The sequence below is a fragment of the Mastigoproctus giganteus genome, chromosome 4, assembly GCF_048544385.1.
Source record: "Mastigoproctus giganteus isolate SK-2022 chromosome 4, ASM4854438v1, whole genome shotgun sequence".
In the NCBI taxonomy this organism is placed as follows: Eukaryota; Metazoa; Arthropoda; class Arachnida; order Uropygi; family Thelyphonidae; genus Mastigoproctus; species Mastigoproctus giganteus.
Genome location: NC_143578.1, coordinates 244,367,105 through 244,385,612, shown reverse-complemented (window position 1 = coordinate 244,385,612; position 18,508 = coordinate 244,367,105). Strand labels below are relative to the sequence as shown.

General features: G+C 34.9%; 1 protein-coding gene across 1 annotated transcript in view; it reads right to left on the bottom strand.

Annotated features, from left to right (window-relative positions):
* LOC150087585 (dystrobrevin beta-like) overlaps positions 1 to 18,508 on the bottom strand; it is a 152,181-nt gene that overhangs the window by 76,930 nt on the left and 56,743 nt on the right. Inside the window, exons 5-7 of the mRNA XM_090372149.1 lie at positions 12,944 to 13,029; positions 8,040 to 8,191; positions 1,750 to 1,858 (exon numbers count right to left, since the gene is read on the bottom strand). Coding sequence (XP_090228275.1) covers positions 1,750 to 1,858; positions 8,040 to 8,191; positions 12,944 to 13,029 — 347 coding nt within the window. The remainder of the gene's footprint in view (positions 1 to 1,749; positions 1,859 to 8,039; positions 8,192 to 12,943; positions 13,030 to 18,508) is intronic.

Genomic DNA, 18,508 nt, shown 5'->3' with positions numbered 1-18,508 from the left:
CAGGAATATGAAAAGAGATATAATCAAACATGACAAAATTGAGGACCACAACTGCAAATACAGTCTGTTCCTGAGTCTAATCATGTTCAGAATGATTGCATATTTATTATATAGTGATTAAATGTAATGAAACCATCAAGAAAAACCAGGTTCATGAGACACCAGAATCTGGACCAATTCCAGAATGTCATTATAATAGTAGTAATATGGAGACACCAAATAGGTACAGAATATTCTAAAATAAATATATTAGTAAGACAAAGAGCAGTTAACATATATGAACATATGACCCAAGGAACTTTCATAAATTAGCAAAGTGCTTTAAAAAAAACCTGATACCTGATATTCTCCACAGACAATGCTGTTAATATGAAGTAACGTATGCAACTAGTCATAAAAATGATGCTTAAATCTTATTTTTCTTTGCAAACAGTTAGGACTGAAAGTCATAATCATAAACTGTTTTCAGTTGTCAACATAAATGAAAGAAGAAAATTTCTGATCATTCACTTGCACATGACCAGCACTTAATTGATGAAAGATTAAATTGCAAATTTAACTGTTGATTAATATTAGAGAACAAGGAAAAAAGTTTAAGATCATCTGCATATTCTAAGTGAAAACCAAGATTTATATAAAAGACTATTCAGATAGATCCCAAAGATAAAAGATTCAGGCAAACCCATGGGGACTTCACTTGCAAAGTGAATCTGAGTGTTGATCAGAAGTAAAAATATTTACCATTTTCTATCAGTTGTTAATATTATATTGCATATTTATGTAAATATAATTTATTTTGAAGCTGTCAGAGTCTGACAGCTTCAAGCATATAAGAATAAAAAATATAGAGCAAACATGCTCTACATAGTCTATTCTTTGTTATCTTCTGTGCTTTCTTAAATGTTCCAATTTATCCCTTGAACCACAGGCTATACTTTGGTTGGATATGATATCTATCATATTTAAAGTATAGCATTAGCTTGACTTACAGCCAAAGATATCCTCAAAGAATAAAAAATACAACAAAACATGCTCTACATTGTCTATCCTTTGTTACCTTCACTGCTTCCTTAAACACTGTTCTTTTATTTTGCTACAGCACAGGGCCTAGACTATTCAGCTGAGATTAAACTCCAAGTGTGCCACTTTTTTTATTTACATATATTGTTTCTTGATTAAGAAAAGTGACCCACCTGAACTGCTAGCATCTGGGCAGCATCTTTCACCTGCACCGTGCTGTCTTGTCCATTAGTAAGTAATCATCACTTGACCAAAGCCACGTTTCACTTATGAAATCTATTTCATCTCACCACTTTTTGTATTACTTGTTAGTGTCACCACATTATATGCAGTTGCCTCCAAGGCAACTTGCCATATCTTTGGATGATAATGGTATTTAAGTTTTCTTACTGCTAAAAGAAGAGAACACTTAAATTGTAGTTCCTGTTTAAAGAAAAAGAAAGCAGTCCTATAGAATCTTCTGTTTTATTAGGCAAAACAATTCACATTCTTTAGTCTGCACAACAAGTAAAAACTCTGATACCGAAGATAAAAGGCAGTAAAGATAAGTGTACAGGATTTTTAAAGCCTCTGCATAACAGTTTATTAAGTTAGTATTCTAAGATATGAAAATATACTGCATTTATTTAACTTTACTGTGATTATACATACACACACACACACACACACACACACACACAAAATTACAGTTACTGTTTAGATTCCGTTAAGAAGTTTTTTTTTTTTTACCATTTTCTGTGTTAGCTAAGCGATGGAGAAGAGGAAACCATACTAGACATTGAGGACCAGGATCTGACATGAGAATATCCAGAAAGTCATTCACAGTTATCCTTGAATGCTGTATAACATAATAATTTAATTATTATTTAAATAATAATTATTACTATTAAAATATAAGAAAAAATTATACAAAGCATAAATAATAAAATACTAATGGAAACTTTTTTTTTTTTTTTTTTTTTAACAGACCCATTGTCAAAATCATTTAAGCTCTTTGATCTGAAAATAACACAATCAAGAAAACTAAAACAATCAAACAAATAATATTCTTCTCACTAGCTGGGCGCCTCAAGTTTTTTCTCTACTTTAGCATTAGCATTAGTTAAGGCATATGATGCAAGAAACCAAGCTTATATACAGCATCAGCAAAAAAAAAAAAAAAAAACACCCCTTCTCATTTCACCCATCCACTCATTCCAAATGTTTGTCTAGTTTTGTCTTGAACCTATTTAAACTATCAATTTCTACAATGACAGATGGAAGTTTGTTCCAGCAATCAACCACCTGCTGGCTTCCGTGAATGATCTGTTCTTAGTTTAATCCTATCTAATCTTCTACACCAATCATCTAGCTCTTCTGCCACAGATTTTTCCTGTAGGGTTAATAACTATGGTGTTTCATATTTTTTTTTTCCATGTTGTGTTATTTTTATTGGCTCTGTATTAGTTACTCAACTGTAGAATTATTCTATCAGTTTTATCCTCATTATTCTTCTTAATGCTGATATTTTAAAGGAGTTGTCATGTAACAGCTCTTTTATTTTAATTACTCCAAGTTTTGCTTCTAACAAAACTAGCAATGGTGAACATTTAGCAGTATTAAATGTTTAACAGCATTATTAATAAGGAACAGGATTCTGATCTAGCAGGGATAATGAGGTGATTATTCCCTTGTATAAGGCAATGATCAGGCCATACCTTTAGGTCTGGAGACCACATTATAGGAAGGATGTAGAGCTGCTGGAATGAGTACAGAAAAGGGCTACAAGATTGGCGAGAGGAACAAAGGGGTGCTCTTACCAAGAAAGGCTTAAGTTTTGCCAATTACAGTGTCTGAAGACTAGGTACCTGCAAGGTGATCTGATTGAGGTGTATAAAGCCGTGAATGGTTTGAGCATGCTCAATGCTAATGGGATTCTCCCTCTTGCTCAGAATAATTGCCTGAGAGGGCATAAATTCAAATTAAGGAAAGACAGTTGTAGGATAGATGTGCGGAAATTTGCCTTTAGCCAGCGGATGGTTGATTGCTGGAACAAGCTTCCATCTGTTGTTGTAGAAGTTGATAGCTTAAATAGATTCAAGGCAGAACTTGACAAACATTTGGAGTGAGTGGATGGGTGAAATGAGGTTTTTTGTTTTTTTTGGCTGATGCTATATAAGCTTGCTTTTTTGCATCATGTGCCTTTACCAATGCTAAAAACTTGAAATTCTATCTTTTCCTAACTGAACCCTGTGAGATGTCCTAGCAGCCGATCTGCATTGCCCAGAGAATTTAAATGTCAGGCTATAATTACCCCTAGGTCTCTTTCATTCTTCACCACCTTGAGTGTGTGGCACTGAAAAATTGGCATGCTATTCTTGGATTACTGCTGCCCATATGCAATACCATGCAGTACATTTATTAATGTTAAACCTCAAATGACACTTCACAGCCCATCTGTCTAATTTCTATTTGCAGTGGTATACCAATTCCTGCAATTAAACACTCTGCCAACCTTTGTATCATCAGCAAACTTAGACAGTGAGCTCAATGCGCCTCATTTAATATCATTAATAAGTATTGAAAATGAAGGACCAGCACCGAACCCTGAGGCACTCTACTAATAATATTAGTCCACAAAGAGCAGTTGTCATTAATAACCAGTCTCTCTGCATTCTACCTCTCAACCATCCCTTTATCCATAACAGTAATGTTGGGGAAAAGGACAGCAAGGAGGGGTTCACCTTAGCTGGATTGGATGGGGGGAGGATCCTTTGTTGGGATTTGGGATCCTTTTCTAGATCACTAAAATGCTTTTATTTATTTTATTTTTTTTATATATATATTTTTTTTTTGTTTATTTACAAAAGGTTGGATTTCTGCTATTTTTCACAACTAATCACTACTTATAACATTGTTTCTATGCAAAATACTTCCATAGGAAATTCAGAACATTTGACATAACAAGCTTTTGAGACAGAACACATTCATAATTTGTACTGTGTCAAATGTAAAAAAAATGTGATATCCAAGCTAGAATAAAATTTCTCAGAAATTTTTAAAAATCTTGAAGAAACTATCAAGCCTGTCTCTTCATTATCTATATTAATATTTATATTTTGATTTCCATATATTCTCTTATAATTGCATCTTATAATATATATATATATATATATATATAAACATTAAAATTAATAGATTATGAAGAAAAATAAAGACTGGGGGGAAAAAAAAGCAATAAAGAAATATTGTTGATATGTTACACAGCCTCTGATTATGTTAATTCCTAAAAGATATGATGAATTAAGAAAATTATGGGCTGAATTACATAGCCAATGAAAGATGGGTGAACTGTAAAGTAAAATTAATTAGTACAGTAAAATACAAATAAATCAAAATAAAAATAGTAATATAAATAATATAAATAATAAAAAAATAAAATAAAACAAAACAAAATTAAAAAAATGGTACAGCTGTCATCAGATGTGGGGGGGGGGGGACATATTGGATAATGGTCAAATATAGGTAAGGCAAATTTGCAGAATCTGATGTCAGCTGAAGCAAATATTGATACATGATCAGGTAATTTCATCAATTTCATCACCCTGATGAAATTACCTGATCATGTATCAATATTTGCTTCAACTGACATCAGATTCTGCACATTTGCCATTCTTCTGACATCAGATCAAGCAATTTTTGCATTACCTATATTAGACCTTTTACTAAAATTGTTTCCCCCCAATATCAGTTGACAGCCATTTTCATTTTAATTTCATTTGCATTTTATTAATATTTTTTGTACTAATTTTACTTTACAGTTCTCCCACTTTATATTGGCTTGGCAATTCAGCCCATAATTTACTTAATTCATCATATTACTCTAGGACATGAACATTCTTCCACCTTTCACTCACCTACTACTCTTCTCTTTCTACTTTCCTCACCTTTATAGTTACTGGCACCTTGTGTAACTTTCACATCCATTTACACTTAATTTAATTTAATATAAATTACATATACTCGTGCATCCTTTAATGCTGCTTTGCACTTTTAGGTGCATCTGTAATACCTAATTTATTAATCTTGCTTTCACCGAAACCATTTCATCCACTGTTTACCTCTTTTCCATGTGACTCTAAACTTTTCTTTTAAAGAGTTACATTGAAAACCCATTTATATATATACACAGGGTGATTCACTACCAGTGCGACAAACTTGCAGGAGGTGTAGGGGGCACAAAGACGAATCAGAATCACATAGCATTGCAGGATCCGAAATGCCTTCGTCATGCAGGAGGTCGCGTAAACAAAGAAAAAGAAAAGAAACAGCAACTCATTTGTGTAACAGAAATCACTTTGATGACAAGTTTTACATTGGCAAAAAGCCATGCTACAGAAGGTGTTCGAAAGTTCGACCAGAAGCAGTCACACAGGCTTCACAGCGCTGCCCCATGGAATCCCTAACGTTCTGGAAGATTCCTGGCGTGTCTCGAATCTCCCCAGTAGCTACAGAGATGCGAGCGACGAGGTCTTCAACCGAATCAACGGGGGTCTCGTACACCAATGTCTTCATTTGACCCCAGCAGAAGAAGTCCAGGCATGATAGGTCCAGCGATCTAGCAGGCCAGTGAACCGGACCACCACGACCTATCCAATGCTGTCCAAATGTAACGTTTAGGTGTTGGGGGATGTCACTGGTGTAATGTGGGGGAGCCCCATCATGCTGGAACCACATTGAGCGGCACAACATCTGAGGATCATGTGCTTCTTCAATAAGTTCGGGCAGGACTTTCTGTAGAAAGATCAAGTATGCCCTACAGTCCAGACGAGGGGGCAGAGGGTATGGTCCAATGAGGTGGTCTCCAACAATGCCGGCCCAAGAATGTGTTCGCGTACCATGGGGGGTTCTCCAAAGCCCACAAATGGGCATAATGTTGATTGAAGATTCCCTCTCTTGTGAAACTTGCCTCATCCGTGAACAATACAGGCGCAGCAAATGCGCTGTCTGCAGCACTCTGTTGAAGAAACCAAGTAGCAAAAGTCCTCCGGAGTGGATAATCCGCAGGCTCCAATGATTGGATGTGTTGCAGATGGTATGAACTCATTTGGTTTGTTGACGGTATCCTCCATACAGTGGATTGGGAAATACCCAATCGTTAGCCTATCGCTCGAGTACTCTTACTCAGATTGCCTTCTGCAAGACGTTGGACATTCTCCTCATTGTCTGGCGTCCTCGTCGTTCGCTCTCAATTCATGGTACCTCTCGTGAAACAACCAGTCTCACGTAACCTTCTGTGAACACGTGCGAAAATCGTATGATGAGGAGCACGTCTGTGCGGGAAACGTTCCTGGTACAAGCGCAGAGCGGCGCGCCTGTTACAGTCCGCAGTTCCATACGCGAGGTGCATGTCGGCCAGTTCAACGTTTGAATACTCGTCCATCCTACTGCCTCGGGAACAGATTCACAAATGCTGACTTCCAGCGGGATCGCTGTTCACGCGACCTCCCGTCCAATGTCCTCTACCGCATGACGAAGGCATTTCGGACCCTGCAATGCTATGTGATTCCAATTCGTCTTTGTGCCCCCTACACCTCCTGCAAGTTTGTCGCACTGGTAGTAAATCACCCTGTATATATATATATATATATATATATATATATATATATATAAACTTTTTTAAGAATTTAATGGTATAAAATATTTATTATTTAATTAATTAACTAATTAATTAAATGGACCTAGGATGCTGCTAAATTTAAGCAGAATGAACCCAATGACATTAATGGATACATAGGTAGAAAGTATAAAGGTAGGTAGTGTTAAAGTGCTAACATAACTGAAATTGTAATTGGGGAGAACAAAGCAGAGAAAGATAATAATAAGTAAATAGAAATACTTAATGTCATGTGTGATTTCAGTGCCTTCATCGGGGTCAGCTGCCGAAACCAAAGGAAACAATGGCAAAAAGTACAGCCTCTGTTTCTGACATAAAATATATATGCAGCACGTGGGAGTTCAGTATTGAACATCAGGGTTATTGTTATTATTATTATTTTTTTTTATTTAAGCGGTATGGCATACCACTTAATTTTACCTTTCGCTGCAGTACAGACCTTCTCTATAATTATATATACCTACTTGACCTCAGTAAGTATCCTACTTCTTATTAATCTTTGCATTCTGCCTCCATCGGGTCAGCCATGAAATATACATGCCACACCACTTAAATTAAAAAAAAAAAAAAAAAATTTAACCCCGACCTTCAATACTGAACTCCTATGTGTACCATGTGCTGCGTATATTTCGTGTCAGAAACGGAGGCTGTACTTCTTACCATTGTTTCCTTTGATTTTGACAGCTGGTCCCCCAATGAAGGCGCTGAAATCACAGGACACACAGCATTAGTATTCCTAATTACTTATTATTATCATCTTTCACTGCTTTTTTTACATTTGTTCTCCGCAATTAAAATTTCAGTTATGTTAGCACTTTAACACTATCTACCTACCTTTATACTCTCCACATATATATATATATATATATACACACAATAAGGCAAAAATAATGTGCATGTGACCAATACCTCTTCCAATTCTTTATACAATTTTACATTAAAATTAAGCTGACCAAGACAGCTGGTCCCCAATGAAGGCGCTGAAACCACAGGACACACGGCATTAGTATTCCTAATTACTTATTATTATCATCTTTCACTGCTTTGTTCTCCGCAATTACAATTTCAGTTATGTTAGCACTTTACACTATCTATCTATCTACCTTTATACTCTCCACCTATATATATATATATATATACACACACACACACACACACACACACAAACTCTTTTTTTTTTTTGCCAATGGCATAAAGATAATAAGGCAAAAATAATGTGCATGTGACCAATACCTCTTCCAATTCTTTGTACAATTTTACATAAAAATTAAACTGACCCATAACAGTCAATGGTAATTTTTCGATAACCCTCTAACATTTCAGTTTTTAATATAACAATAAAACAGGTTCAAAATATACATACCCCATCAAATATTGTTCTTGGAAGGCTGTCTGTGTAATAAAAGGAAGGTGATTCATACACAGAGCAGGGAAGAGCTAAAACTTCTTTCAAAAAATCAGCAAATTTGCCATGGACTAGATGACCATTAGTATCAGATATCAAAGAAAAAATATCTGAAATAAAAATTGAATTGGATAAAGTTTCTACAAGGAAATAAGGTCAAATGTAGTGAGAAAATGCTAAAATATAAATTACAATTTGTATTATTATAATGTAAGATTTTTTATAATACTAGCCAGCATTTTAAAAAAAAAAGAAATAAAAAAAATGCAAAGTATACAGTGTTGTATACTATATATACAGGATGATTTTTTATTTATCATACTATTTCTTTTCTTTACAGCTCAAGCTTCAAATTTTTTTCTACCAACAACATCATTACTCCATAAAGAATGGTCTGGATATTTAGTTAGCAATAGTGAATATTTTCGAGAATTGTCCTGGAGTCCAGCATGAAATTTTTGACAATCATGCAGTTTCTAACTACCACCCTGAAGGGTGTGGCAAAGGACTGGCATGGCCTTCAATGTCACCTTTTTAAGCCCACATGATTTTCACCTCTCAAGTTATCAAAAACATCCACAAACCATTCCTGTGCTTCAATTTTATCAAAGATGAAATCTGTTCTGCGTCAGAGGAAAGAGTGGAACACATTTCCTCACAACTTCTTTGTAATTTCACACTCTTACTGTGACACATTATTGATAAAATGTGGAGGGGTACAGTGAACATGTTGTTTAATATGTCTAACTGTTCATATGTTAATTTTTATTTTAAACAATATTTTATGTTCTTTAAATGAATAAAATAGAATGATAAATGATAAAAAAAATCTCCTTACATATAATAATTCAAAAAATGAATTCTGAAAATTCATTGTGAATGAACTGAAGATTATATTTTGCAAATTTGATTTAATATATTTCTAAAATCTCAACTTTTGAATCCATCTGCAGAACAGACTTCAAAACCACCTTCGGTAATGTGCAAAGAATTTATGAAATTAAAGTTTGTGCATTATTTTTGCCAGGAAATCTTGATCACCACAGAAATTAATTTTTTGTAATCTTTTCTAAGCAGGAGTAAGAGAAAATTCTCCCTAAATTTGGGGGTGGGAGTTGGAGGGATATAAAACATACATATAAAAAAGTGCATAAGATAAATTTTAGCAACAAACTAAATATTTGTTATCTTCCTTATCATTTAAGCATTTCTAACAAATCTAGAAATTTTTAACAGAAGAGTAACAAAATCTAATTCAAATTACAAGACATTATATAAAACAAATAAATTTACAAAAATAATCAATAAACTAATAAAAAATAGTATATGCAACTTAAGGAATATATGCAACTTTAATGTACATAATTAAGACAATACTATCAGGCACTTTCAGTGTCCAAAATGTGCCTAGTCATTTCATGCTTTTGAGATCCCTGGCTAAAAAAAAAATTTTTTTTTTTTAACAATAATGCTTATCCAGCCTTTTTTCTGTGTTAATGCACTAAGTTGGCGAGGAAAAACCCGATTGAGGCTCAGATCAAATAGCCCTCATAGTCCACTCCTCTCTTACAGATCTTGAATATTAAAACAAAATTATACATATAATGATATGTGTATGACCATTAAAGTAGAAAAAAACTTAATAACAAATTCTTAATTACTATATATATGAAGTAATACAATGACAGAATGAAAACTTGCCATTTTATCATGGTGATTTTAACTCGTCAATTGTTCATCCCAGGATTTTCTACACGTGTTTATTAGCATAATATAGCAATTTTCAGAATTATCACAAATGTGTGCTTTTCGGGCATTTTGAACTAAGTTTGAATGCCATAATTCCTCTGTTTCTGACCAAATTGACAACATGAAAATGATGCAGCTACATAAATAAATTTTGGTATGCACATTTCATAATCCAGAAGGAATTAAGCAATAAAATACATGATATTTAGCCACAATTCCATGAAAGAAAGAAGGGGAAGAAAAAAAAGAAAAGCCAGCTAGAGTTAATTAAGACGCTGTTCCTACCCTAATATATACCACTGAAACAAAATTATTTCAATACTACCACAATACTGTTTCTCCACATTACTAGCAATAATCCAATTAGTAGTTTCAGAAGTCAGAATTCACCATGTCGACTTTTAACATTAACATGGACTAAAAGCCTCTTCATTTGTGCGTGCGTGCTGCATGTGTGTGGTCAACCACAGTGTGCTTGTGCATGGAGGTTATACCATGGATTACTAACAGTCTCACCATCATGAAGGTGCAAGCAAAGGATTTGGCTGTCGGAGACTGTCCGGACTTCGCTGAAATTGGGTCCACTTTACTTGAATGTCACCTGAATATCAGTTCCATCAGAGTTTAAGACTCCCAGGTAGCAAGTACAGCTTGTCTGGCATATCTGAGAGAATGTCTGTGACAACCTCAAGGACCAGATAATATCACTGATAAATACCGAAAACAACAATGGGCCAACACTGGTCCCTGGGGCACTCCAATAATAACATTAGTCCATGAAGAGCAGTGTCCATTAACAACTACTCACTGTCTTTTCCCACTCAACCATCCTTTTATCTATTGTTCCAACTTGCCCTTAATGCCATACTGCTCCAATTTGTACAGCAGCCTTCTATGTGCCAGAGTATCAAAAGCTTTCCTAAATTCCAAGTATATGATATTAAAATTATTCTTTGAATTCAATTCCTTTGGATATGGCCAATATATGACCAATCATATTTGTCAGACAAGACTTCTCATTAACAAACCCATGCTGTGTCTGAATTATAACTGCAGTCTTGTCTAGATGACCCTGCATCACTTCCTTAACCAGTGACTCCATTATTTTCCCTGGAACAGAAGTTAGACTAACAGGTCTGTAATTACCAGTGTCACCCTTTGATCCCTCTTTGTGAATTGGGGATATATTTGCACATCTCCAGTCCGTTGGGAACCTCCCCTGAGTCCAAGGAAGCTTTCAAAATTATGGCTAACGGTTTATTTATTTCCTCTGCTGCCTCCTTTAATATAACTGGATAGATCCCATCCACCCCAGGTGCCTTCCTTATGTTTAATTTCAATTTCTCCTCCACGTTTCTCTCAGTTATCACAAAATCACTTAGTTCCCTGTTAGTTTTTTGATAAACCTCTGGAATTCCTTTCCTTGAATAACTCGTCATTTTTGAATGTAGATGCAAAATATTCATTCAGTTTATCAGCTACCTGAGAATGATCATTAAAAATCAAACAATCAATGTTAAGTGGACCAATCTGATTCATCCCCTTCCTTTTGGAGTTTATGTAAGTAAAGAAGTCTTTGCTGTTTTTCTTTGCATCCTTTGCCAAATATTTCTCATAATCTGCCTTTGCCTGCTTAACCTCCTTTGTGACTTGATTACAAACTAGCTTATATCTTCCATAGGCTTCTGTCACCTGATAATTTATATGCATCCCATGGTTTTTTTCTTCTCTGCCATGAGCCTCATTAATTCATCTGATACCCATTTAGGCCTAAACCTTAAACAGTATTTCTTAGTTGGTATGAAAAGCCTAGTACCCTCCATAATTAAGTCCCTGAAGGCTTCCCATTTAGAATTCACCATTGGTAACATCGTCAGCTAATCCCACTGAGTAGAATTTAGAAAACCTCTGAGACCACTGTAGTCACCTTTACGAGAGCAAAAACCCTTCCCCTTACCCCTGATGGTAGTTACAACTTTAAGTAAATCCCACATCAGTACACTGTGATAAATGCCACCTAGTGGTTCCTTTATTTGCAAATTCTTAATGCATGAAGAATCACTGTTGATAATCAGATCAAGAGTATTATCACCTCTGGTTGCCTCTCGAACGTGTTGCTGTAGAAAGCAGTCATCCAATAAATCCACAAAAGTCTTGCCAGTGTGTGAGTGATCAACCCACAAGTTCCAATCAATATCTGGAAAGTTAAAATCCCCCATTATAAGACATTCTCATTTACTGGCTCACTATTTCTCTGCACAATTGCTCATTATACTCATTAGACCTATAGCACACACCTATTCTAGTTTTCCCTTTTCCAGTGCTTATTTCACACCACGCTGACTGAACACTGCATTGAGGAAAGACAGTTATAGAACAGATGTGTGGAAATTTGCCTTTACCCAGCAGGTAGTTGATTGGTGGAACAGGCTTCCATCTTTTGTTGTGGAAGTTGATAGCCTAAATAAATTTAGGGCTGAGCTGGAGAGGCATTTGGAATGAATGAAGGAGTGAAATGGGAGGATTGTGTTTTGTTTTGTTTTTTTTTGGCTGATGCTGCATAAGCTTGCTTTCTTGCATCACTGCTCTACTAATGCTAATTGTCCAGCACTGTCAATTGGATGCACTTCCTTAAATTTTATGTGTTTCTTAACTAACAGCATAACCCCTCCTACCTTCCTGTCCTGTCTATCTGTTCTTTACATATTATACTCTCCAAATTCCATTTCTGCACTGCTTAAATCAATGTGGCACCACGTCTCTGATATCCCAACAATACAGCACTTCAAAATTTCTTGTTAATCAAGGTATTCTTTGGAGAAATGAATTTTCTCAGTCTATATTTCCCTGGGATCTGCAATTCAAGTGCCAAAGAGCCAGCCACATGTGTCTAGCGAGGCATGGTTTGATCATGTCTGCTATACACTATATGTGTGTGTCTATAATTTTCCTTGCTTATAAAAGAATCTATTAAAATTTAATTAACATCAATTTTTTCCAGAACTATATCAAATAATTAGTACGATTCTTAAAATGCATTATTGCTACACGTACTAATGTAATGCATGACAAGATATTTACTTCTTACAACTAAACAAACTGCAGCAACTCACAACGTAGTTTATCTGTCAGCTTTCCAGAACAGATGGTGGCCAGGGCAATCTTTACAGAGAAAACTCTAATCTTTCCCACATCATCTCTAAAAAAATAAATAAACAAATACAATAAGAATATTTCATACTGTACAGTTAAGGTTAGTAACTGCTTCATAAATGTGTAACTATCAATTACAACAATTTGTGATAATTTAATTGGATTTTATTTAAATTGATTTAAATATTATATGGGCTCTTAAGTTAATTTAAATATTGCACAAGATTATATTTCCCTCAATCAATTGTTGTCAATGACAAATGTAAAAAAGAAACTGTTTGACAATTTATAAGGTATTTTGAGATATTTTACTCCCCCTGTAGCTACTGAAGTTTTGCATAGTTTTTTAGGGTGGTTAGTGGCGATGTGTAATCAAGCACACAGTGTTTTAATAGAAGTGACTTTAATTTGACTATTGTAACATTGTTGTAACTCTGAAACTGTTTCCATATTTATTAATGAGTTGTTAGTATTAGGTACAGTAAGAGCATCAATAATCTGAACTAATTGGGACTGGGGGGAATTCAGACTTCTGATTTGTTCAGAATTTCGAGCTTACCAAAAATACCGTTCTGAAGACTACAAAAAAAGGTTTAGTGAGTTTAGAAATAAAAACAAAGTTGTACTTACATGTATTTATTCATAGGCATAAAACAAATGGAACTTTTAGCCACAATAACACATATGTGTAGGCCTTTAACAAAAATAATTTATTTTTTTCTGCACCATTTTTGAACTTTGTTTCTTTGCTGCCAGATCGCTCACTCTTTTCAGCAAGAGTAGTTCAGTTGCACAGCATTTAGTCTGTTGCTCATACCTAGCCCTCGTGGGTAGAATCGCCGTCATCTCCCCACCCCGGGTGTAAAAGACCTGAGTTCAAGTCATGTGAATGATGGGAGGTATTTTTATGGGCCTTTTTCTAACATGGCCAAGTTAGTCAGTGTTTCTCGGGTTTTTAATCCAGAAAACAGAAAATCAACCACAGAACCCACAATTTACAGACAATATACACAGAGCAATATGGCCTTAGTCACTTATGCTAACAGAACCCAACTACAAAAGTGACAAACAGTATATTCGAGGGATGGGTTATTAGCTGTTCTCATAGTTTTTCTTTTTTTTTTTTTTTTTTTTTTTTTTTGCACCATCATCTGAATCAAGTTTCAATGTGAACTTTAAAATTTTTTCCTTGTTGTTTTTAATTTCTGTTGTGGTTGACTTTTCAACTTCGTAAAATCTTGCTAACAAAGACCCATTTTCTCCATTTAAAAGTCTATTTAAAATCTCAATCTTTGATTTAATTGTTAAAAATTTCTACTTCCTTTTAAAAGATGAAGAAGATGACCATAACTACAGTAAATATAACTGGATAGATCACATTTACCGCAGGTGCTTTTCTTGTGTTTAAATTCAACAATTTCTCCTCCAATTTGCTCTTAGTTATTACAAAATCATTTAGCTCCCTGTTAGAGTATAATAAGCTTCTGTCCTCCACTTCCCTATAGAATTCCTCATGTGTGAATATAAATGCAAAATACTCATTCAGTTTGTCAGCTATCTGAGCAGGATCATTTACAGTCAAACCATCAATATCAAGCTGACCAAACTGATTCGTCCCTTTCCTTTAGGAGTTTATATAAGTAAAGAAGTCCTTGCTGTTTTTCTTTGCATCCTTTGCCAAAGATTTCTCATAATCTACCTTCACTTGCCTAACCTCCTTTGTGGCTTGATTACAGACTAGCTTATATCTATCATACGCTTCTGTGTCGCCTGATGATTTATATGCATCCCTTGCATTTTTCTTATCTGTCACAAGCCACATTAATTCATCTGATATCCATTTAGGCCTAAACCTCAAACAGTATTTCTTAGTTGGTATGAAAAGCCTAGTAGCTTCCAAGATTAATTCCTTAAATGCTTCCCATTTAGAATTTGCTGTTGATAACATCATCAGTTGGTCCCACTGTATGAAATTTAAAAAATCTGAGACCACTGTAGCCTTTATGAAAGCAAAAACCCTTCCCTTTCCCCTGATGGTAGTTAAATCTTTAAGTAAATCCCATATCAGTACACTGCGATCACTGCCACCTAATGGTTCCTTTATCAGTAAATTCTTACATTGCACTCAACACTGCACTGGTCACATGAGTGACAAGTGCAATGTTGAATCAGTTTGGAGTTACATAAACACTGGGAAAGTAAGAGTAAGTAATCAAAGTAGGAGATTTGTTATAGGCCTAATGACTCTGACGAGAATAATAACAGAGAAATACAGTGAGCCAATATATCATAATGTCTTATAATGGAGGATTTTACTTTCCAGATACTGATTGGAACTTGTAGATTGGTCACTCAGACTAGCAAGACCTTTGTGGATTTATTGGATGACTGTTTTCTACAGCAGCATGTTCGAGAGGCAACCAGAGGGAGTAATACTCTTGATCTGATTATTAGCAGTGATTATTAATGCATTAAGAATCTGCAAATAAAAGAACCACTAGGTAGCAGTGATCACAGTGTATTGATTTGGTATTTTTACTTAAAGATTTAATTACCATCAAGAATAAAGTTATAGAATTCTTATAGTACCGTGATAATAGACTAAATATAAAAATAGCGAAATGCTTAAAGTGCGGTACTCACCTTGAATATAATCTGCAATAGTTTTATGAAAAGACTGATGGCTAAATATAAGGTGGAATGGTTAAGTTAATGCATTAAGGTGGGATGAGATTTAATTTAACAGAATTTTAAAATAAGCGCAAGGAAGCAGAAGTGCACTACTCCATCCCTGGTTGTCATAAAGTAGAAAATAGTTAATCTGGAAAATAAAAAAATTGATATTGCCAATAGTCGTGACGACAGACTTTCGTTAAGTTATAACACCTTCAGTTGGCGGTGTTAAATGAGAAGTAACGCGTGCTGTATTTTAAGGAATTTTCTATACTCTCGTGATGCTCTTTGGGACACGTGGGAATCTCAAATGTGAGAGAGATTCCCACATGTCCAAAAGAGCATCACGAGAGTATAGAAAATTCCTTAAAATACAGCACGCGTTACTTCTCATTTAACACCGCCAACTGAAGGTGTTATAACTTAACGAAAGTCTGTCGTCACGACTATTGGCAATATCAATTTTTTTATTTTCCAGATTAACTATTTTCTACTTTATGACAACCAGGGATGGAGTAGTGCACTTCTGCTTCCTTGCGCTTATTTTAAAATTCTGTTAAATTAAATCTCATCCCACCTTAATGCATTAACTTAACCATTCCACCTTATATTTAGCCATCAGTCTTTTCATAAAACTATTGCAGATTATATTCAAGGCGAGTACTGCACTTGAAGCATTTTGCTATTTTTATATTTAGTCTACCATCAAGATTAAAGGGAAGGGTTGTTTTGTTCATAAAGTTGACTACAGTAGTCTCACACAGTTTTTAAATTCTATACAGTAGGACCAACTGATGATGTTACCATCAGTAAATTCTAAATGGTTGAAATTCAGGGGAAATAATCAAAGAAGCTAAGCTTTTCATACCAACTAAAAAATACTCTTCAAGATTTAGGTTAAGTGAATGTCAGATGAACTGATGAGACTTGTGTCAGAGAAGAAAAATACATAAGATGCATATAAATTATCAGGTGACACAAAAGCATATGGTAGGTATAAACTAGTCTGTAATCCAAGTCACAAAGGAAGTTAGGCAAGGGAAGGATGATTACAAGAAATGTTTGGAGAGGGATGAAAAGAAAAACAGCAAAGACTTCTTTAAAGACTAGAAGGAAAGGGATGAATCAAATTGGTTCATGATATCAATGATACAACAGTTGATGATCCTGCTCAGGTTGCTGACAAACTGAATGAGTATTTTGCATTTACATTCAAATATGAGGAATTCTTTAGGGAAAGGGATTCCAGAAGTTTATCAAACTCTAACAGAGCGCTAAAATGATTTTATAATAACTAGGAGTAAAATGGAAGAGAAACTGTTGAACTTAAACATAAGAAAGGCACCTCTGATGGATGGGATCTATCCAATTATGTTAACAGAGGCAGCATAGGAAGTAAGCAAACCCTTAGCCATAATTATGACAGCATCCATGAAAAAATATAACCCCAAATTCACAAAGAGAGATCAAAGGGTGCCAGTAATTACAGACCTGTTAGTTTAACTTCTTTTCTAGGGAAAATAATGGAATCACTACTAAAAGAAGTAATGCATGATTATCTTGACAGGACTGCAATTATACTTCATACACAGCATGGGTTTGGCTAAGGGAAATCTTGTCTAACCAATTTGACTGGATACTACAATATGGCCACAAAGGAACTGGATGTAAAATATAATTTCGATATCATACAGCTTGGATTTCAGGAAAGCTTTTGAAACTGTTGAACATAAACTGCTGCAAATTGGAGCAGTATGGCATTAAGGGCAACTTGCTGCTAGGCATAAAGGGATGGTTGAGTGGGAGAAGACAGAGTTGTAATCAATGGACACTGTTCTTTGTGGAGTCACCAGGGTGTTGGGTCCTTGTTGTTTTCTATATTCATTAATGACATTGATGAAGGCATATCAGGCTTAATGTTCAAGTTTGCAGATGGGTGTAGTGGTTAATGATATGAATGACAGTATGCTGCTGCAACAGGATCTAAAACGTTAGGCAGATGGGTTAAGAAATGCCAATGAAAACAATTGTGCAGTCAGATATGTAGTTCTCTGAGCAATCCAGACAGGCTGCCATCATAGTTCATGATGTTTTGTCAAAGATATGTACAGGAATTTTGCTAGAAAGGACAAGGAGGCGATTATCCCATTGTATAAGGCAATGGTCAAGCCACACCTTCAGTACTGCATACCCTGTTTGGAGGTTTCGTTTTTAGGAAGGATGTAGAGCTGCTGGAACGAGTACATAGTAGTTTATACTTGATTTGATGAAGTACTTATATTGTTCAAGAAATAAACTATTCAAACACTTTACACACCATGATAAATATTTCTAAATACTTCAACACCTCTTGATATTTATTGTGGTTTAATTATAAATCACAATATATATATGAAGAGGTAATATATATCACCCATGAAGATCTCATTTAAAGATATGATTAAATGCTATTTATATTATTTCAGCCTTCGAATTAATTCCAGTAAATTAAAGTATGTGATGTTTAGTTTGGCTTATTTATCTGTTCCATTCCAGCTATTTACAATGTTTTTCTGTGAAACTCCTTTTGTATTGTTTTTCAAAATTAAATTTTAAATTTCATTTTTGCATTAATGAGAGTCATGTTCCTTAAGGCCTTTTGGTCTTAAGGAACAGACCTTAAGGTCTTTTCAAAAGTCACTTTTGACTTATAGGTATTTGGTATTCTACAGCACCTTTGAATCTTTGGGCCATTCAGGAACTCTAGTTTTGGATATTCAAATGATTTTTGGTAAATTAAATTTACCTGTAATTCCTTCAAGAATGGATCTCCTAAAGAATCTGTCTCCCTTCTGTCAAAGCAGGATGAGACT